At 50.9% G+C, this 22,421-nt stretch overlaps 1 protein-coding gene across 2 annotated transcripts in view; it reads left to right on the forward strand.

Moving 5' to 3' along the window:
* Positions 1-22,421, forward strand: part of asrgl1 (asparaginase and isoaspartyl peptidase 1) — a 64,117-nt gene that overhangs the window by 11,416 nt on the left and 30,280 nt on the right. For both annotated transcript variants that reach the window (XR_010962880.1, XM_067984185.1), the window contains exons 3-5: positions 16,485-16,627; positions 19,035-19,189; positions 20,179-20,297. Coding sequence is in view for 1 of the 2 variants with exons in the window: in XM_067984185.1 (XP_067840286.1) it covers positions 16,485-16,627; positions 19,035-19,189; positions 20,179-20,297 (417 nt within the window). In the remaining variant the exon portion in view is untranslated. The remainder of the gene's footprint in view (positions 1-16,484; positions 16,628-19,034; positions 19,190-20,178; positions 20,298-22,421) is intronic.

Raw genomic sequence — 22,421 nt, forward strand, 5'->3', positions numbered from 1 at the left:
TGGGGGGACCTCCGTGCGGTCTGGGGGGGGACCTCCGTGCGGTTGGGGGGGGGGACCTCCGTGCGGTTGGGGGGGGGGGGGGACCTCCGTGCGGTTGGGGGGGGGGTGGGGACCTCCGGCGGTTGGGGGGGGGGGGTGGGACCTCCGTGCGGCTTGGGGGGGGGGGGTGGGACCTCCGTGCGGCTTGGGGGGGGGGGGGGTGGGGACCTCCGTGCGGCTTGGGGGGGGGGGGGTGGGCCTCCCGTGCGGCCTTGGGGGGGGGGGGGGTGGGACCTCCGTGCGGTTGGGGGGGGGGGGGTGGGACTCCGTGCGGTTTGGGGGGGGGGGGTGTGACCTCCGTGCGGTTTGGGGGGGGGGGGGTGGGGACCTCCGTGCGGTTTGGGGGGGGGGGGGTGGGACCTCCGTGCGGTTATGGTGGGTGGGGGGAGGACCTCCGTGCGGTTGGGGGGGGACCTCCGTGCGGTTGGGGGGGGTGGGACCTCCGTGCGGTGGGGGGGGGGGGGGACCTCCGTGCGGTTGTGGGGGGGGGGGGAAACACCTCGTGCGGTTGTGGGGGGGGGGGGAGGACACACACCTCTGTGCGGTTGTGGGGGGGGGGGGGACACCTCCGTGCGGTTGGGGGGGGGGAACTCTGTGCGGTTGGGGGGGGACCTCCGTGCGGTTGGGGGGGGGGGGGACCTCTTTGCGTTGTGGGGGGGGGATCTCCGTGCGGTTGTGGGGGGGGGATCTCCGTGCGGTTGTGGGGGGGGGATCTCCGTGCGGTTGTGGGGGGGGGATCTCCGTGCGGTTGTGGGGGGGGGGGGACCTCCGTGCGGTTGTGGGGGGGGGGGGACCTCCGTGCGGTTGGGGGGGGGGGGGACCTCCGTGCGGTTGGGGGGGACCTCCGTGCGGTTGGGGGGGGGGGACCTCCGTGCGGTTGGGGGGGGGACTCCGTGCGGTTGGGGGGGGGTGGGACCTCCGTGCGGTTTGGGGGGGGGGGGGTGGGACCTCCGTGCGGCTTGGGGGGGGGGGGGTGGGAACCTCCGTGCGGCTTGGGGGGGGGGGGGGTGGGACCTCCGTGCGGCTGGGGGGGGGGGGGGTGGGACTCCGTGCGCTTGGGGGGGGGGGGGTGGGACCTCCGTGCGGTTTGGGGGGGGGGGGGGTGGGACCTCCGTGCGGTTTGGGGGGGGGGGGGGTGGGACCTCCGTGCGGTTTGGGGGGGGGGGGGTGGGACCTCCGTGCGGTTTGGGGGGGGGGGGGACCTCCGTGCGGTTGGGGGTGGACCTCCGTGCGGTTGGGGGGGGGTGGACCTCCGTGCGGTTGGGGGGGGGGGGGGGACCTCCGTGCGGTTGGGGGGGGGGGGGGGGACCTCGTGCGGTTGTGGGGGGGGGGGGACCTCCGTGCGGTTGGGGGGGGACCTCCGTGCGGTTTGGGGGGGGGTGGGACCTCCGTGCGGTTGGGGGGGTGGGGTGGGACCTCCGTGCGGTTGTGGGGGGGGGGGGGGGGGACCTCCGTGCGGTTGTGGGGGGGGGGGGGACCTCCGTGCGGTTGGGGGGGGACCTCCGTGCGGTTGGGGGGGGACCTCCGTGCGGTTGGGGGGGGGGGGGACCTCCGTGCGGTTTGGGGGGGGGGGGTGGGACCTCGTGCGGTTGGGGGGGGGGGGTGGGACTCCGTGCGGTTGTGGTGGGGGGGGGGGACTCCGTGCGGTTGGGGGGGGACCTCCGTGCGGTTGGGGGGGGGACCTCCGTGCGGTTGGGGGGGGACCTCCGTGCGGTTGGGGGGGGGTGGACCTCGTGCGGTTGGGGGGGGGGGTGGGACCTCCGTGCGGTTTGGGGGGGGGTGGGACCTCCGTGCGGTTGGGGGGGGGGACCTCCGTGCGGTTGGGGGGGGCGGGACCTCCGTGCGGTTGGGGGGGGGGGGGGGGACCTCCGTGCGGTTGTGGGGGGACCTCCGTGCGGTTGGGGGGGGACCTCCGTGCGGTTGGGGGGGACCTCCGTGCGGTTGGGGGGGGGGGGGACCTCCGTGCGGTTGGGGGGTGGGGTGGGACCTCCGTGCGGTTGTGGGGGGGGGGGGGACCTCCGTGCGGTTGTGGGGGGGGGGGGGACCTCCGTGCGGTTTGGGGGGGGGGGACCTCCGTGCGGTTTGGGGGGGGGCGTGGACTCCGTGCGGTTTGGGGTGGGGGGTGGGACCTCCGTGCGGTTTGGGGGGGGGGGGTGGGACCTCCGTGCGGTTTGGGTGGGGGGGGTGGGACCTCCGTGCGGTTGTGGTGGGGGGGGGGACCTCCGTGCGGTTGGGGGGGACCTCCGTGCGGTTGGGGGGGGGACCTCCGTGCGGTTGGGGGGGGTGGGACCTCCGTGCGGTTGGGGGGGGCGTGGGACCTCCGTGCGGTTGGGGGGGGGGGGACCTCCGTGCGGTTTGGGGGGGGGGTGGGACCTCCGTGCGGTTTGGGGGGGGGGGTGGGACCTCCGTGCGGTTTGGGGGGGGGGGTGGGACCTCCGTGCGGTTTGGGGGGGGGGGCGGGGACCTCCGTGCGGTTGGGGGGGGCGGGACCTCCGTGCGGTTGGGGGGGGGGGGACCTCCGTGCGGTTGGGGGGGGGGGGGTACCTCCTTGCGGTGGGGGGGGGGACGACCTCCGTGCGGTTGGGGGGGGGGGCACCTCCGTGCGGTTCGGGGGGGGGCGGACCTCCGTGCGGTTCGGGGGGGGGCGGTGGGACCTCCGTGCGGTTCGGGGGGGGGGGGTGGGACCTCCGTGCGGTTCGGGGGGGGGGGGGGGGGTGGGACCTCCGTGCGGTTCGGGTGGGGGGGGGTGGGACCTCCGTGCGGTTCGGGTGGGGGGGGGGTGGGACCTCCGTGCGGTTTGGGGGGGGGGTGGGACCTCCGTGCGGTTTGGGGGGGGGGGGGTGGGACCTCCGTGCGGTTTGGGGGGGGGGGGGTGGGACCTCCGTGCGGTTTGGGTGGGGGGGGTGGGACCTCCGTGCGGTTGTGGTGGGGGGGGGGACCTCCGTGCGGTTGGGGGGGGACCTCCGTGCGGTTGGGGGGGGACCTCCGTGCGGTTGGGGGGGGACCTCCGTGCGGTTGGGGGGGACCTCCGTGCGGTTGGGGGGGGTGGGACCTCCGTGCGGTTTGGGGGGGGGGGGTGGGACCTCCGTGCGGTTTGGGGGGGGGGTGGGACCTCCGTGCGGTTGGGGGGGGGGGGGACCTCCGTGCGGTTGGGGGGGGGGGGGGGAACCTCCTTGCGGTGGGGGGGGGGGACGACCTCCGTGCGGTTGGTTGGGGGGGACCTCCGTGCGGTTCGGGGGGTGGGGACCTCCGTGCGGTTCGGCGGGGGGGGACCTCCGTGCGGTTGGCGGGGGGGGACACGACCTCCGTGCGGTTGGGGGGGGAGGGGGGGCCTCCGTGCGGTTGGGGGGGGGGACCTCAGTGCGGTTGGGGGGGGGGGACCTCCGTGCGGTTGGCGGGGGGGGGGGGGACCTCCGTGCGGATGGGGGGGGGGGGGGGACCTCCGTGCGGTTGGGGGGGCGGGGGGGGACCTCCGTGCGGTTGGGGGGGGGGGGGGGGACCTCCGTGCGGTTGGGGGGGGGACCTCCGTGCGGTTGGGGGGGGGGAATACTCTGTGCAGGAACACAAATGAGTTTGGAGCCCATTTCAGCTGTGTTTCTACCCATTTTTGGGCTGCCAGAATTTCAGGTTTGGGTGGTGTGCTTACATAAGAACATAAGAAATAGGAGCAGGAGTAGGCCAATCGGCCCTTCGAGTCTGCTCCGCCATTCAATAAGATCATGGCTGATCTGATCCCAACCACAAATCTAAATTCATGTCAATTTCCTGCCCGCTCCCCATAACCCCTAATTTCCTTTACTTCTCGGAAACTGTCTCTTTCTGTTTTAAATTTATTTAATGATGTAGCTTCACAGCTTCCTGGGGCAGCAAATTCCACAGACCTGCTACCCTCTGAGTGAAGAAGTTTCTCCTCATCTCAGTTTTGAAAGAGCAGCCCCTTATTCTAAGATTATGCCCCCTAGTTCTAGTTTCACCCATCCTTGGGAACATCCTTACCGCAACCACCCGATCAAGCCCCTTCACAATCTTATATGTTTCAATAAGATCGCCTCTCATTCTTCTGAACTCCAATGAGTAGAGTCCCAATCTACTCAACCTCTCCTCATATGTCCACCCCCTCATCCCCGGGATTAACCGAGTGAACCTTCTTTGTACTGCCTCGAGAGCAAGTATGTGTTTTCTTAAGTATGGACACCAAAACTGTATGCAGTATTCCAGGTGCGGTCTCACCAATACCTTATATAACTGCAGCAATACCTCCCTGTTTTTATATTCTATCCCCCTAGCAATAAAAGCCAACATTCCGTTGGCCTTCTTGATCACCTGCTGCACCTGCATACTAACTTTTGATTTTCTTGCACGAGGACCCCCAGATCCCTTTGTACTGCAGTACTTTCCAGTTGCTCGCCATTAAGATAATAACTTGCTCTCTGATTTTTCCTGCCAAAGTGCAGAACGTCACATTTTCCAATATTGTATTGCATCTGCCAAATCTCCGCCCACTCACCCAGCCTGTCTATATCCCCTTGTAGGTTTTTTATGTCCTTCTCACTCTCTACTTTCCCTCCCATCTTTGTATCATCTGCAAACTTTGATATGTTACACTCGGTCCCCTCCTCCAAATCGTTAATATAGATTGTAAAGAGTTGGGGACCCAGCACCGACCCCTGTGGAACACCACTGGCTACTTGTTGCCAGTCGAGAATGAACCATTTATCCCAACTCTCTGCTTCCTGTTAGATAACCAATGCTCCACCCATGCCAGAATATTACCCCAATCCAGTGATTCTTTATCTTGAGCAATAATCTTTTATGTGGCACCTTGTCGAATGACTTCTGGAAGTCTAAATACACTACGTCCACTGGTTCCCCTTTATCCACCCTGTACATTATGTCCTCAAAGAACTCAAGCAATTTGTCAGACATGACTTCCCCTTCGTAAAGCCATGCTGACTTTGTCCTATTAAATTATGTTTATCCAAATGTTCCGCTACTGTCTTCTTAATAATCGACTCCAAAATTTTACCACCACAGATGTTAGGCTAACTGGTCTATAATTTCCAGCCTTCTGCTACTACCCTTTTTAAATAAGGGTGTTACATTAGCAGTTTTCCAATCTGCCGGGACCTTTGTTGAGTCCAGAGAATTTTGGAAAATTATTACCAAAGCATCCACAATCCCTACTGCCACTTCCCTCAAGACCCTAGGATGTAAGCCATCAGGTCCAGTGGATTTATCCGCCTTGAGTCCCATTAATTACTGAGTACCAATTCCTTAGTGATTTTAATCGTATTAAGCTCCTCCCCCCCCTAGAGCCCCCTGTTTGTCCAGTGTTGGGATATTCTTCGTGTCCTCCACCGTAAAGACTGAAACAAAATATTTGTTCAGCATTTTTGCCATCTCCATGTTTCCACCATTAATTTCCCGTTCTCATCCTCTAAGGGACCTACGTTTGCCTTAGCCACCCTTTTTCTTTTTATATAACTGTAGAAACTCTTGCTATCTGTTTTTATATTTTTTTGCTAATTTATTTTCATAATCTATCTTCCTTTCTTAATCAATCCTTTAGTTACTTTTTGCTGTCTTTTGAAGACTTCCCAATCTTCTATCCTCCCACTAAGTTTGGCTACCTTATATGTCCTTGTTTTTAGTTGGATACTATCCTTAATTTCTTTACTTAGCCATGGATGGCTGTCATTTCTTTTACACCCTTTTTTCCTCAGTGGAATATATATTTTTTGAAAGTTGTAAAATAACTCCTTAAATGAACACCACTGTTCATGTACCGTCTTACCCTTTAATCTATTTTCCCAGTCCAATTTAATCAATTCCGCTCCCATACCATCATAGTCTCCTTTATTCAAGCTCAGTACGCTTGTTTGAGAACCAACCTTCTCACCCTCTAATTGGATATGGAATGTAACCATGTTATGGTCACTCATTCCAAGGGGATCCTTAACTAGGACATTATTAATTAATCCTGGCTCATTGCACAGGACCAGGTCCAAGGTTGCTTGCCCCCTTGTAGGATCAGTTACATACTGCTCAAGAAATCCATCCCTAATACACTCAATAAACTCTTCCTCAAGGCTGCCCTGCCCAATTTGATTTGTCCAGTTAATATGATCGTTAAAATCCCCCATAATTATAGCTGTTCCCTTATTACATGCCCTGACTATTTCCTGATTAATACTTCTTCCAGCAGAGTTGCAACTATTCGGAGGCCTATATCCTACGCCCACTCGTTTTTTTCCCCTTATTATTCCTTATCTCTACCCAAACTGTTTCATTATCCTGATCCTTTGTCCCAATATCATTTCTCTGTATTACAGTGATTCCTTCCTTTATTAACATAGCCAACCCACCTCCCCTTCCTTCCTGCCTGTCCTTCCTGATTGGGAATTAAATATGCCAGGGTATTTAACAGTCGTTGTCACCCTGCAGCCATGTTTCTGTAATGGCCACAAGATCATACCCATACGTAGTTATTTGTGCCGTTAACTCGTCCATTTTGTTACGAATGTTACGTGCATTCAGATAAAGAACTTTCAAATATGTTTTGTGACACGTGGTTCCTGCTTTTTCCTTTTTTAACACTTTACCTTTTACTCCATACCTTCTGTCCCTTCCTGACACGCTTTCCTCTGTCTCCCTGCTCAGGTTCCCAACCCCCTGCCACAGCTTTGATGCTGGTTTAATCGCCTTACGCCGTCTCGTTTTTATTTTATCTGTTGTGCCTGAAGTACACTTTCTTTCCGCTGCTCTATGCTTTTCCCTTTCACTTGTTCTTGAACAACTGTTTGTACTATTTGTATTGTAGATTTCCCCTGGGTCTTCCCCTCTCTTGCTGCTCTCAACTTTATTCCCTTCTGACTCCCCGCTCAGGTTCCCATCCCCCTGCCACTCTAGTTTAAACCTTCCCCAACAGCACTAGCAAACACCCCCGCGAGGACATTGGTCCCGGTCCTGCTCGGGTGTAACCCGTCACGCTTGTACAGGTCCCACCTTCCCCAGAACCGGTCCCAATGTCCCAGGAATCTAAATCCCTCCCTCCTCCACCATCCCTGCAGCCACGCATTCATCCTGTCTGTTCTCCTGTTCCTATTCTCACTAGCACGTGGCACCGGTAATAATCCTGAGATCACTACCTTTGAAGTCCTGCTTTTTAATTTATCTCCTAACTCCTTAAATTCACCTTGCAGGACCCCATCCCTTTTTTTACCTATGTCGTTGGTACCAATATGGACCACGACTACTGGCTGTTCACCCTCCCCCTCCAGAATGCCCGGCAGCCGCTCTGTGACATCCTTGACCCTAGCACCAGGGAGGCAACATGCCATCCTGGAATCATGGTTGCGGCCGCAGAAACGTCTATCTGTTCCCCTTACAATCGAATCCCCTATCACTATAGCCCTGCCACTCTTCTTCCTCCCCTCCTGTGCAGCAGAGCCACCCGTGGTGCCCCGAACCTGGCTCTTGCTGCTTTCCCCTGATAAGCCATCTCCCCCAACAGTATCTAAAGCAGAATATCTGTTTGAGAGGGAGATGGCCCCAGGGGACTCCTGCTCAACCTGCCTAGTCCTTTTACTCTGCCTGGCGGTCACCCATTTCCTTTCTGCCTGCGTAATCTTTACCTGCGGTGTGACCACCTCGCTGAACGTGCTATCCACGACAGTCTCAGCATCGTGGATGCTCCACAGTGAATCCACCCGCAGCTCCAGCTCCGAAAGACGGTTAGCCAGTCGCTGCAGCTGGACACACTTCCTGCACACATGGTCGCCAGGGACTTTGGTAGTGTCCATGACTTCCCACATCGTGCAGGAGGAGCATATCACAGGTGCGAGCTCTGCTACCATGACTTGCCTTAGACTCTCCTCCCGCTCTAGGTCTCCCCTTTTATACTGTGCTCACCTCTCGGGCTCTCCTGCCTCACCTGTGATGTCGCACAGTAGTTGTCTCTTGTTGCAGGTCTGCTGCTGCTTTTATTCCCCAATCTCAGTCTTCTATTCTCAGGTCCACTGCCGCTCTGCGGAAAAAGTTCAGAAAAGCCAGGCAAAGCAGCACCTCCTTCCCCCACCTCCCACACGTACCAAACTCTCAGCAGCTCACACTGTGTTGTCCGCACACCGTGCTGTTCGCACTGACAGGCCCCTGTATTTCTACAGTTTGTGACTTAGATGAGTCAGGCCTGCCCCACCTTCAAGTACCAGTTTAATCTAGCTAACCAATTAACTTGCTACAGCAGCTCTCTCTGCTGAAGCCTGACAGAAACTTAAAAATGTAAACTTTAAATTTGAACTTAAACAGTTGAAAGCAATTGAACTTAAACAGTTGAAGCAATATGCACTAGATTTAAAGAGATTAACCCTTAAACTCCCACTCGTACCAAACTCTCAGCAGCTCACACTGTGTTGTCTGCTGTGCTGGATTGGATGGAAATGACATGTATGTCCTAAATCCTGCCATTTCTGCACCCATTGCACTCAGTATCACTTAGAACCAGATATGTAGACATGAAATCCAAGGTCCTTCTGTTCCTCTACACCTCTCAGTATCTTCCCATTTATTGTGTACTCCCTTTCCTTGTTTGCCCTCCACAAATGCACTACCTCACACTTCTCCGGATTGAATTCCATTTGCCACTTTTCTGCCCACCTGACCAGTCCATTGATATCTTCCTGCAGTCTACAGCTTTCCTCCTCATTCTCAACCACAAGGCCAGTTTTTGTGTCATTTGCAAACTTCTTAATCATGCCCCCTACATTTCAGTCTAAATCATTGATATATATCACAAAAAGCAAGGGACCTAGTACTGAACCCTGTAGATCCCCATGAGAAACAGCCTTCCAGTGACACAAACACCCGTCGACCATTACCCTTTGCTTTCCTGCCACTGAGCCAATTTTGAATCCAACTTGCCACTTTCCCTTGAATCCCATGGGCCTTTACTTTTCTGACCAGTCTACCATGTGGGACCTTGTCAAAAGCCTTGCCAAAATCCATGTAGACTACATCAAATGCACCACCCTCATCAATCCTGCTTGTTACCGCCTCAAAAAATTCAATCAAGTTAGTCAGCCATGACCTTCCCTTAACAAATCCATGCAGACTGTCCTTGATTAATCCGTGCCTTCTAAATGACGATTAATACTGTCCCTCAGAATTGTTTCCAATAATTTGCACACCACCGAAGTTAGACTACTCAGTCTATCCCTTTCTTCCTTCTTAAACAACGGTATAATGTTAGCAGTCCTCCAGTCCTCCAGCTCCACGCCTGTGGCCAGAGAGGATTGGAAAATGATGGTCAGAGCCTCTGCGATTTCCTCCCTTGCTTCTCTTAGATAGGTGTTGGAGCACGATCTGCAAATTTGCAGGTACTACTAGGATCTGTGCAAGTGTTAGGACTGCAGGTGATGCTCGATCGTTTCAGGTGATGTTTTTGGGGATTGGGCTCGTGACTGGCAAATAATGTTTAATTTGGAAAAGTGCATGTGAGCAGGTTGAATGCTCAACATACATGCACCCTTCAGGGAAAAGCATTAAAAAAGGTGGAGAAAGAAAGATTGGGTGTTCTAGCGCATAGATCTCTGAAGAATCATGAGCCATGCCGTGAAGCAATAGCTGGGGAAAATAGGGTGTTGGGTGCATTTATAGGACAATTGACTATAAAGACAAAGCATGCTATCAACCATCAGGAGGAGGAGGCTCTGTAAACATCCCCATCCTCAATGATGGCAGAGTCCAGCACGTGAGGCAAAAGACAAGGCTGAAGCGTTTGCAACCATCTTCAGCCAGAAGTGCCGAGTGGATGATCCATCTCGGCCTCTTCCCGATATCCCCACCATCACAGAAGCCAGTCTTCAGCCAATTCGATTCACTCCACGTGATATCAAGAAACTGTTGAGTGCACTGGATACAACAAAGGCTATGGGCCCCGACAACATCCCAGCTGTAGTGCTGAAGGCTTGTGCTCCAGAACTAGCTGCGCCTCTAGCCAAACTGTTCCAGTACAGCTGCAACAGTGGCATCTACCCAACAATGTGGAAAATTGTCCAGGTATGTCCTGTCCACAAATCCAATCCGGCCAATTACCACCTCATCAGCCTACTCTAGATCATCAGCAAAGTGATGGAAGGTGCTGAATTCCAGAGGTGAGGTGAGATTGACTGCCCTTGACATCAAGGCAGCATTTGACCGATTGTGGCACCAAGGAGCCCTGGTAAAATTAAAGTCAATGGTAATCAGGTGGAAAACTCTCCAGTGGCTGGAGTCATACCAAGCACAAATCATCTCAGCCCCAGGACATTGCTGCAGGAGTTCCTCAGGGCAATGTCCTGGGCCCAACCATCTTCAGCTGCTTCATCAATGACCTTTCCTCCATCATAAGGTCAGAAATTTGCTGATGATTGCACAGTGTTCAGTTCCATTCACAACCCCTCAGATAATGAAGCAGTCCGAGCCCCCATGCAGCAAGACCTGGACAACATCTAGGCTTGGGCAGATAAGTGGCAAGTAACATTCGTGCCAGGCAATGCCCATCTCCAACAAGAGAGAATCTAACTACCTCCCCTTGACATTCAACGGCATTACCATCGCTGGGGTCACCATTGACCAGAAACTTAACTGGACCAGCCACACAAATACTGTGGCTGTGAGAGCAGGTCAGAGGCTGTGTATTCTGTGGCGAGTGACTCACCTCCTGACTCCCCAAAGCTTTTCCACCATCTACAAGTCACAAGTCAGGAGTGTGATGGAACACTCTCCACTTGCCTGGATGACTGCAGTTCCAACAACACCCAAGAAGCTCGACACCATCCAGGACAAAGCAGCCCACTTGATCGGCATCCCATCCACCACCTTAAACATTCACTCCCTTCACCACCGGCATACTCTGGCTGCAGTGTGTACCATCCACAGGATGCACTGCAGCAACTCGCCAAGGCTTCTTCAACAGCACCTCCCAAACCCAAGACCTCTACCACCTAGAAGGACAAGGGCAGCAGGCACATGGGAACAACACCACCTGCACATTCCCCTCCAAGTCACACACCATCCCGACTTGGAAATATATCGCTGTTCCATCATCATTGCTGGGTCAAAATCCTGGAACTCCCTACCTAACAGCACTTTGGGAGAACCTTCACCACACGGACTGCAGCGGTTTAAGAAGGCAGCTCACCACCACCTTCTCAAGGGCAATTAGGGATGGGCAATAAATGCTGGCCTTGCCAGCGACGCCCACATCCCATGAACGAATAAAAAAAACAATTTTGTCATTGTACAAGACCTTGGCCAGGCCTTGTTTGGAGTACTGTGTCCAGTTTTGGTCGCACGTTGTGGGTGACGTTGAGGCTTTGGAAAGGGTGCAGAGGAGGGCACTAGACTAATTCCCAGTTTAAAGCATCTTCATTATCACGATAGGATAAAAGAGCTGGGACTCTACACTTTAGAGAAGCGTTGATTGAGGTTTATAAGATGATGAAGGGAATAGATTGTGTTTGAATTGAGTTTGTTGTAGGTTAGTGAGGACCAGGGTCACAATTTTAAGTTGTATAAGGCCAGACCTAGGTTAGCTGTCAGGAGGTGGTTCTTTTCCCAGAGAATTGTGGACCTCTGAAACAAGTTGCCAGCTCGTGTGATGGACGCCGATTTGCTGAATTTATTTCAGCGAGAGCTGGACCCCCTTGCTGGGGCGGAGATCACCGCTTACAAAAGGTAGATAATGCAAGGAATTATCAGGGCCAGAATGATCTCTTGGACTAGTTTTGACCTCCTGGGGGCGGGCGGGTTGGGGGGGGGTGGAGGGTCGGAGAGGAATTTCCCAGATGTTTCCCCCCCCCCGCCCCCCCCCCCAAATTGGCCTGGGTTTTTATCTGGTTTTTCATCTCTCCCAGGAGATCACATGGCTTTCGGGTGGGGTGGAGATACACAAGGTATCACAATTTTGTGGGACAGGCTGGATGGACCAGAGGGTCTTTTCCTGTCCATCATTGTTTGTATGTTCATAAGATAAAGATTGAGAAGGAGGTAAGTAATCCAAAGACCAAAGATTGGAAAAAAGCTAATTTTGAGGGTATGGGAATGGAACTAGGGAAAATAAGTTGGAAAAAAATATTGACAAACAAATAGAACAACAGTGGGAAATATTTAAAACGGTGATCAATAGAGTCCAGGAGAAATATATTGTGCTAAAAAAATAAGAACAAACGAACCAATAATGAGACTCCATGGATGAACAAAGAGTTAAGGGCAAAATTGAAACTAAAGAAAATGGCCTCGACTAAATACAATGGTTACAGCACAGAATGAGGCCATTTGGCCATCAAGTCTGTGCCGGCTCTTTGCAAGAGCAATCCAGTTAGTCCCGCTCCCCCGCCCTTTCCCCGTAGCCCTGCAAATGTTTTTCTTTCAAGTACTTATCCAATTCCCTTTTGAAATCCACAATTGTATCTGCCTCCACCACCCTTTCAGGCAGTGCAGTCCAAATCATAACCACTCCCTGCGTAAAAAAGTTTTTCCTCGTGTCACCTTTGGTTCTTTTGCCAATCATCTTAAATCTCTGTCCTCTGGTTCTCGACGCTTCTGCCAATGGGAACAGTTTCTCTCTATCTACTCTGTCTAGAACCCTCATGATTTTGAATACCTCTATCAAATCTCCTCGCAACCTTCTCTGCTGTAAGGAGAACAACCCCAGCTTCTCTTGTCTATCCACGTAACTGAAGTCCCTCATCCCTGGAACCATTCCAGTAAATCTTCACCCTCTCTAAGACCTTCACATCCTTCCTAAAGTGCGGTGCCCAGAATTGGACACAATACTCCAGTTGTGGCCAACCCAGTGTTTTATAAAGGTTCATCATGACTTCCTTGCTTTTGTACCTTATGCCTCTATTTATAAAGCCCAGGATCCCGTATGCTTTTTTCACCGCTTTCTCAACCTGTCCTGCCACCTTCAAAGATCTGTGCGCATAAACCCCCAGGTCTCTCTGTTCCTGCACCCCCTTTAGAATTGTACCATTTAGTTTATACTGCCTCTCCTTGTTCTTCCTATCAAAATGTATCACTTCGCACTTCTCTGTTAAATTTCATTTGCCATGTGTCTGCCCATTTTAAAAAACATTTTTTTTTATTTGTTCACTGGATGTGGGCGTCGCTGGCAAGGCCGGCATTTATTGCCCATCCCTCGCGAGATTTTTTTACAACTGAGTGGCTTGCTAGGCCATTTCAGAGGGCAATTAAGAATCAACCACATTGCTGTGGGCCTGGAGTCACATATAGGCCAGACTGGGTAAGGACAGCAGGTTTCCTTCCCTAAAGGACATTAGTGAACCAGATGGGTTTTTACGACAATCCGGTAGTTTCATGGCTATCATTACTGATACTAGTATTTTAATTCCAGATTTTTATTTAATTAATTGAATTTAAATTTGCCAGCCGCCGTAGTGGGATTTGAACTCGTGACTCTGGATTTTAGTCCAGGCCTCTGGATTACTAGCCCAGTAACATAACCACTACGCTACCGTACCATTCCACCAGCCTGTCTTTGTCCTCTTGAAGCCTGTTACAATCCTCCTCACTGTTTACTACCCTTCCAAGGTTTGTGTCATCTGCAAATTTTGAAATTGTACCCTGTACACCCAAGTCCAAGTCATTAATGTATATCAAAGAAAAGCAGTGGTCAAGAAAAACAGAGAGGATGACAAAGGGGAATATGAAGAGGTTCAGAAAGAAGTTGCCAAATAAATGGCTGCTCCACTATACATCCAACTGAAGCGCACACATTTCACAACTCTGTCAAAAACAGCAAAAATAAACATGTACAAAATAACAAAAGTAACGAGCACAAAGTTGGATACTAAGGTAATGGAGTGCGTCTTTAAGAGGTTCCGGAGCTGGCAGCCCAGCCCAGTGCAAGTCTTCTGCGCTCCTGGTGCTGTCCCAGTGGAAAACCTAGGGCTGGCACAGACTTCAGATTTTCCACTCCCTCTACCCTGCATGTGCAATGGAACACAATTTCAAACCATAAGATTAACTGTTTATGCCAGCCTAGCTCCCTCAGTGACTCCATTAATAAATGTGTAACTGACCCATTAGATCAGGGAAATACCAGGTTCGATCCCTGCTCTGTGCTCAAGTTAGTTGATCTCAGCTGGACAGCTGTCAGAACACTAAAATCAGCCAGGGTTCCTACTCCTGAGCACTACCTAGTAGCTTTGTTGCAATGTTTTTGTGTGTGTGTGAGATCGCTGGGTGAAGGCAGAGGCCCGCAGGTAGGTGCTCGGAGACGGGAGGTGGGGGGGGAGTTGTGATGCCAGTGCCAGGCCAATAGCGCCCTGCGGTATTTTTGTGGAGCCAGCAGGAGAACTCCTGCTCCTAACAGCTCCGCAAAAAAAAACTTTTTTACATTTTTTTGTCCATTTCCTGATTGGACGCTGGTACCTGGGCGGAATGTTCATGTCATAAGCTCCATTCACGTGTCCTTTACAATTGCAGTCAGGGTCTTAAGTACGTCATCAGGGCACCAATTTCATAGAATCATAGAATGATACAGCACAGAAGGAGGCCATATGGCCCATTGTACCTGTTCCTGCTCTTTGAAAGAGCTATGCAATTAGTCCCGCTCCCCTGCTCTTTCCCCACAGCCCTGCAAATTTTTTCCCTTCAAGTATTATCCAATTCCCTTGTGAAAGTTACTATTGAGTCTGCTTCCACCACCCTTTCAGGCAGTGCATTCCAAATCATAAAAATTCACTGCATTAAAAAAAATGTCCCCTCATCTCCCCTGTGGTTCTTTTGCCGATTATCTTAATTCTATGTCCTGTAATTACTGACCCTTCTGCCACTGGAACCAGTTTCTCTTTATTTACTCTATCAAAATCTGTCATGATTTTGACCACCTCTGTTGAATCTCCCCTTAACCTACTATGCTTTAAGGAGAACAACCCTAGTTTCTCTCGTCTCTCCACGTAACTGAAGTTCCGTATCCCCGGTACCATTCCAGTAAATCTCCTCTACACCTGTCATCTGCATGGGAATGAGGCCAACCGCTTGGTTCAGGTAGACGTTTCGCCTGCCCAGCGGTCGGACTCCGTGAGAGTTACAGCGGGCCGATCATTGGGGGTAATGAGGCGGTAAGGCCATCGGCCCCATTTTTAGGCCCTTAACAACTGAAAATCGGCCCCAGGGTGATTTAGTTCAGTTTTGGCTTAGTGGCTGTCCCTTTAAATGCAGTCACAGTATGCAGGGGAGCAGATTTTGCTCTTGCACTTGGGTATAAAGGATTTCCTGGGCTCTGCTCATAGATTTGGTGGGGAGGATTGTAACAAAGCCCGTGCAATTTTCTGTAGTGGTAATTTTCTCCTTGGTTGAATAACCAGCCAACACTTACTGTATGAGGCTGAGCCACACTTTTCGCAAGCTTGGTGTCCTATTTGACCCTGAGCTGAGCTGACCCCATATCCTCTCCATCACCAAGACTACCTACTTCCACCTCCACAACATTGCCCATCTCGGCCCCTGCCTCAGCTCATTTGCTGCTGAAACCCTCATCCATGCCTTTGTTACTCCAGACTCGACTATTTTAATGCTCTCCTGGCCAGCCTCCCATCTTCCACCCTCCATAAACTTGAGCTCATCCAAAGCTCTGCTGCCCGTATCCTAACTCGCACCAAGTCCCGTTCCCTCATCACGCCTGTGCTCGCTGACCTACATTGGCTCCCGGTCCAGCAACACCTCGATTTTAAAATTCTCATACTTGTTTTCAAATAACTCTATGGCATCACCCCCTCCCTATCTCCGTAACCTCCTCCAGCCCTACAACTTTGAGATCTCTCCGCTCCTCCAATTCTGGCCTCTTGCGCATCCCCGATTTTCATTGCTCCACCATTGGCGGCTGTGTCTTCAGTTGGCTCGACCCTAAGCTCTAGAATTCCCTCCCTAAATCTCTCCGCCTCTCTACCTCTGCTCCTTTAAGATGCTCCTTAAAACCTACCTCTTTGACCAAACTTTTGATCACCTATCCTAATATCCCCTTATATGGCTCAGTGTCAAATTTTGTTTGATAACAAGGGAAGCGCCGTAGGATGTTTTACTACATTAAAGGTGCTATATAAATACATGTTGTTGTCCAGGCTCATATGTGAAGAGTGACTTTGAGTGAACTGGAGGAGGCGATGAAAGGAGAAAAGTGGGGGAGGGGAAAGTTGAATAGCTAACTATCAACCTTTTAGAACACACTTAGAACGCAGGTGATTATTTGGGGGTATGAAAGCTGGAGAATTATTGAAAATACAAGTGGACACCAACGTAAGCTGTGTATTAATGGAGAAAATACCTGATACTGGATCTGGGAGACTCGGCCTTTGGAAAAGCCATAGGTTGCACAGGAATCTCAAATTACATGGTGTGACTGTTGCTGAACCTGTGAATTTCCTTTCTGTTGGGTTTAGGTTGTGGATCTGTGCTCAATGAATGTGGTGAAACTGAGCTTGATGCCATTATCATGGATGGGAAAACCCTTGGTACGGGGGCAGTCTCTGCTGTCCGAAACATAGCTAATCCAACCAAGCTTGCTCGACTGGTTATGGAACAGGTACAATTTACTCCTGAAGCATAGTCATAATATAGCGTAGCTCTTTCCACCCCAGAACATAAGGACTAGGCAATATTAATAGGCTGCATTACCTACAGTTCTTTGTAAGAGCAAATAATTATCCCAAACAGTTTGTGAGTGTAGAAATTTTTACAGCTGTAGCTTTGAGTACATTTTACAAATAACAGTCCTGGAGCCTGTTGGGAGAAATTGTAGGTGAGCTCCCCACATTTTTCTGACCATATTGGGACTGATCTAAGGTGAGCAATCTAAACCCACATGGAGCGCAGCAGTGATCGCTGGCGGGCAAGACTTTATGCTGGGACAAAGGTAACAGTTCCCCTTTAGTTCATTGTTACGGGTCATTTCACTGCATCACAACAGTGACTGCACTTCAACACTACTTCATTGGCTGTTAGGCACTCTGGGATGCCCTGAGGTTGTGAAAAGCATTGTATAAATGTAAGTTCTTTATTACTCGACCTGTGCTATAAGGATTGCAGATGTTCTGTAGTTACTCCACTTAGTTCCTGTAGAGGGCAGTGAAAGGAACGAATGACCACATGTGCTCTTTCATCAATCTGAACTGTCTGCTGAACCTCTGGATCACTCTTTTACTGGAGGAAGCTGCCCGCTGCAGGCAGGCCAGGTTGAATTATGAGCCGCATCACAATGCAACTGCAGATCTGTAAAATTGTGCCCTTCAAAAAAAAAAGCCCCACAGTTTTGTCCTGTTAAACAAATCCACATTTTTGAACGTATTTTTTCTCCCCTCTTGCATGCGGCTAAACAAAAATGCCAGGTCTATTATGTGATCAACCTTTGAGAGTTTTACTTCCCTTCTCGTATTACAACAATTTAGCACAATTTCAAGGAGTGCTTCTGTAACAATCTAGGCTCCCGACGTTGTGGATCCACCCACTTTATATAACAGGGTGAATTCCACAGCAACAGCAGACATATTACCGTACATGCAGTCGAGCCTTCAAATCCTCCAGTGGCCAGGAACAATGACAAGCTGTGCCTGCAGACACCATGGTTTATTTAGCCGCTGGCAGGGTGCTGTCACTTCCAGAGATGTCTTTTAAAAACCATAGGGTGGAATTTCCAGGGAGACCTCCCGAACTCCCACCATAACTTTGGCGGAAACCCTGCAGAAATGGTGAAAATTTTTTCACCATTTCAGCAGGGTTTCCGCCAGTGTCTCATGAAGTTACGACAGGAGATTGGGAGAAAACCCCTCCCACCCACTGTGGAAATTACAGGCGAACCTCTATAGTCGTGTCTCAGCGCTGCAGAGACAGTACACCACCTGCTTTACTTTGCAGTGAGGTTGCTGAAGTTATGGGTGCTGGCAACAGCAGCACTGTAAGACAAAGGAGCCTTGAGATACTAGTTCACCTGTCCTCTGGTATTTCACAAATAAAATGTTTTCCTGCCCAGATGTGAGCACATAGTCAATGTTCAGTCATTAGTGCAGTACTGAGGGAATGCAACATTGGTCAGAAGTGTTTTCGTTCAAATAAGGCCCCGTCTGGCTGGTCAGGTGGACGTAAAAGATCCCGTGGCACTATTTAAAGAGCAGGGGAGTATCCCGGCCAACAGCCATCCCTCAACTACACCACCAAATCAGATTAAATAGCATTGTTGTAGCTGATTAGGTGCTGATCATAATCTCATCTGATTCTTCAAGATTATTGGGGCAATTTTTACTGTACATACAATGACTACTTTGAAAATAAGGGCACCTACAAAAAACGGATCCCTGATGCACGTCCCATAGGTGGCCCTAATTGACAGGTATCACTATATGATTATATGAATGATTGTATAATTCAGAGTACTTCTTGTACATTCCTGTGTTTTCTCCCCATCTCTCATACTGGAGTCTAATTCCATAGTTGCCATTTGTTAACTTACTGAAGAGGTCATACTTTACCCCTGAGCCGAGACAGTGAGTCAGCAGTTTATTGAACCATGGGATTGAGAGGCACTATATCAGTCTCTGACCCTGTCATCACCCAGTGCTCACTTTCCAGCACACATCCTGTTGATCAGGAGCAGCAACCTTGGTCTTTTTTTTGAAGAGTTGAAATGTTTGTATTGGAAACATTGAATCTAATCAGATGTTCAGGGTGCACTCACTAGCCTTGGTGCACATAAGTTTAGTTGCAGGATTAAATATTGGCTTATCCAAACTTCCAGACTCAGCCCGACTTCAGAGGAATGGCAATGTGATGATATTGATCTGGTGAAACTGATATATTAGGATTCCTTTCCAATGGCCTATCTGTCTCCATGTGACGGCTTGAGAGTTTACTCTTGTACATTAGATGCGCAAAAATGAATTTGATATGTTAGGATTTTTTTTTACATAAATGCTGATTGGAACCTGCTCCTTTTCCAGACCAAACATGTGATGCTGACTGACCGAGGTGCATCGCGATTCGCTAAAACAATGGGTTTCCCAGAAGTACCAATGGAGTCTTTGGTTACAGAAAGGGCTAGAGAACGATGGCGGAGAAATCTCCAACCAGGATCCAACCCAGTGGAGTTGCAGATGTAAATGTATTTCATTCAAATGTGCTTAACCGGATAGGGTTTAATACCTTGCACCGCAGACAGAATCTTGCACATTTACTTTTGATGCCCTTAATACCACCAGGAATGTGTAGCTCAGTTGGTATCGCACTTACCCCCTCAGTCATAAAGTTGTGAGTTCCAACCCCACCCCAGGGCTTCAACACATAATCTAGGTGAATACTTAAGTGCAATACTGAGGGAGCGCGACACTGTCAGAGGTGTTGTCTTTTGGATGAGATATTAAACCTGTCAGCCTGTTTAGTTGTTCATTAAAGGTGCCACGGGACCAGAGCAGGGAGTTCTACCGATGTCCTGAGCAACATTCTTCCCTCAACCAACACCACCAAAAACACTGCTTATTACTTACTGTTCGTGGTACTTGCTGTACATAAATTGGTTGCCATGTTTACCTAATAGCAACAGTGACAGCACTTCAAAAGATTGGTTGTGAAGTGCGATGGGATGTCCTGAAGACACGAGAAGCTGTTGTATAAATGCAAGTTTTTTCTTTTTCTTGATGAATTTATGGGACAACCTTGATTTTAGGCAGAATTGTTCCTGGACAGTAAGACTTGAGGAATAAAGAATCTATATCATTTAGCTTTTAAAATTCCACAGTATGCTTACAGTTGTTACTGGATTAATGATTTTTGCATCGCACACTCCAGTTTGAGCGGGGCTTCTGGGAATTTCTAAAGTGTGAACTAGATACCAAAGGGGTAGTTTTCCAACTCTCTGCACCCAGTGAGAAGCCTTGCCTGCCAAGAGCGCACATTGGAATTTCGAGGGCCCGCTACGCACTGGAATTTTTGACGTGCATTCCTGGTAGGTGAGGCTCCCTCCTCTCCAGAGCGTGAAGTTGAAAAGCTACTCCCTCAAAAGTTTTGTTTCAAATGGTTCATTTTTCCACATCAGTTTCTAATGATGTGGAGCCATTAGTTATTGTTTTTATTCTTTCTCCAACACAGAGAACTTGGGACGATTGGTGCTGTTGCATTAGACTCTGATGGGAATGTGGCCTGTGCCACCTCTACTGGAGGACTAACCAACAAGATGGTGGGCCGGGTTGGTGATACTCCCTGCATAGGTACAGTATTTCCACTTGTTTCTTGCATGGTATTCCTGAATTATAAAATGTATCTGGTTTCTAGACTGGTTTCAAGTGCTGTGGATTCATAAATGACCAAGAGAACTCAGCAACCACATGTCTCCCTCCATCTTTCAATACAATCACATTGCAGCACTGTGGAAAGCAGCTCGGAAATGTGTAGCAAACCATAATAGTAAATGAGTGTCGCTCATACCACTGAAGGAGCACGAGCAGAAATTGTGCTTTCGTAGGGTTGCCAACTCTGGTTGGAAGTATTCCTGGAGATTTGACTGCCTGCCGTAATGTACTTTACTTGGGTTCCCAGTAGTTGAATATCTTTGCTCATGGTTTCACGACAGCAGCTGTTGAAGAGGGGAAACGGCGGGGCAAGAGGGGAAACGGAGGGGCGGGCGGGGCAAGAGGGGAAACGGAGGGGCGGGCGGGGCAAGAGGGGAAACGGAGGGGCGGGCGGGGCAAGAAGGGAAACGGAGGGGCGGGCGGGGCAAGAGGGGAAGGCGGGAGAATCGCATGGGGGAAATCAGAAGTGGGAGGAACTTTGATTCTACCAGTAACTAATAATAACTCACTGAAATTGCATCGTTAAGTAATAGTAATACTAGTAACATTCAGATTCCCATCATAACCAACAGTAATTCAATAAATCACCTGTAACTAGTAGTCATCTTATAACCAACAGATATTCACCCTGTATCTAGAGCCAGAATCCTGGACTGCACAATGTGTGGTCAGGCTCTCCCGTCAATATGACTTTTAACAGATCCCAGTTCTCTTCCTATCTCCTTGGTCTCTGGTTTAGACTCAGGTTCTGTGTGAAGGTGACAACTCTGAACTGGGAACCTCAGTCAGAGCCGATCTGTACTTGGACTTCACACATTAAAACCGGCTGGTACAAACTGACCTGAATCAAACCGAGAGATCACACAAAGGGCAGGAGCTCAGTGTTTGGAGCACTTCTCACAGGGCACATTGTCCTAAACTCAGCTTAGCACCAACATTTCTAAATCACTCCCTGGGCTCGGACTCAATAAAGGAGAGTTTTCATACAATTATAGAAATTATAGCACAGGAGGAGGCCATTCAGCCCAAATTCTCCCAGATCCTTTTATAGTCCTTCTTTTCAAATATTTATCCCAATCCCTTTTAATGATCTGGTCTCTCTCTCAGTAGCTACGTGTGATGAAATATCCCATAATAGCTTTCAGTTCAAAAACCTTCCTTCCCTTCCTCCTTGGTTCCACCACTTGGTCTCGGTCCCCTTGTTCCCCATTTTCCCATTAGTAGAAACAATCTTTCACTATTTACCCTCAGTAAGTTCCCCAGGCCCCATTACTGGCTGCTGCTCTCTGTGCCGCTCCCACTCACCACGTTGCTGCTGTTCCCGGATCTGCAGGAAATGCTGGGCCCCACAACATCCAACCCATTCCCCAGCCCCAGGCTCCCTCTCTCCACCCTGCCCGAGTCCTTCTTCTCTTTTTCTCTCTCTCTCTCTCTCTTGAGCCTCGACCTCCCTCCTCCAATCTCCCTCCTCCAAGCTCCGATCCCCCATTTCGCCTCCCCTGAACCCCATTCCTTAGTCTACCTATCTCCCTGAGCACCCATCCCGAAGAAAGGCGAGAGAGAGAGAAACCAGGAAATTATAGACCTATTAGTCTAACATCTGTTGTGGGGAAGTTGCTGCAGTGCATCTACAGGATGCACTGCAGCAACTCGCCAAGGCTTCTTCGACAGCACCTCCCAAACCCGCGACCTCTACCACCTAGAAGGACAAGGGCAGCAGGCACATGGGAACAACACCACCTGCACGTTCCCCTTCAAGTCACACACCATCCTGACTTGGAAATATATCGCTGTTCCTTCATCGCTGGGTCAAAATCCTGGAACTCCCTACCTAACAGCATTGTGGGAGCACCTTCACCACACGGACTGCAGCGGTTCAAGAAGGCGGCTCTCCACCACCTTCTCAAGGGTAATGGGAGACAGGCAATAAATGCTGCCCTTGCTAGCGACGCCCACATCCCATGAATGAATTTTTAAAAAAGTTACTAGAATTTATAATTAAGGACAGAGTGACTGAGCACATGGAGAAATTTGAGCTGATTA

This window comes from Heptranchias perlo, chromosome 5, assembly GCF_035084215.1.
Source record: "Heptranchias perlo isolate sHepPer1 chromosome 5, sHepPer1.hap1, whole genome shotgun sequence".
Taxonomy (NCBI): domain Eukaryota; kingdom Metazoa; phylum Chordata; class Chondrichthyes; order Hexanchiformes; family Hexanchidae; genus Heptranchias; species Heptranchias perlo.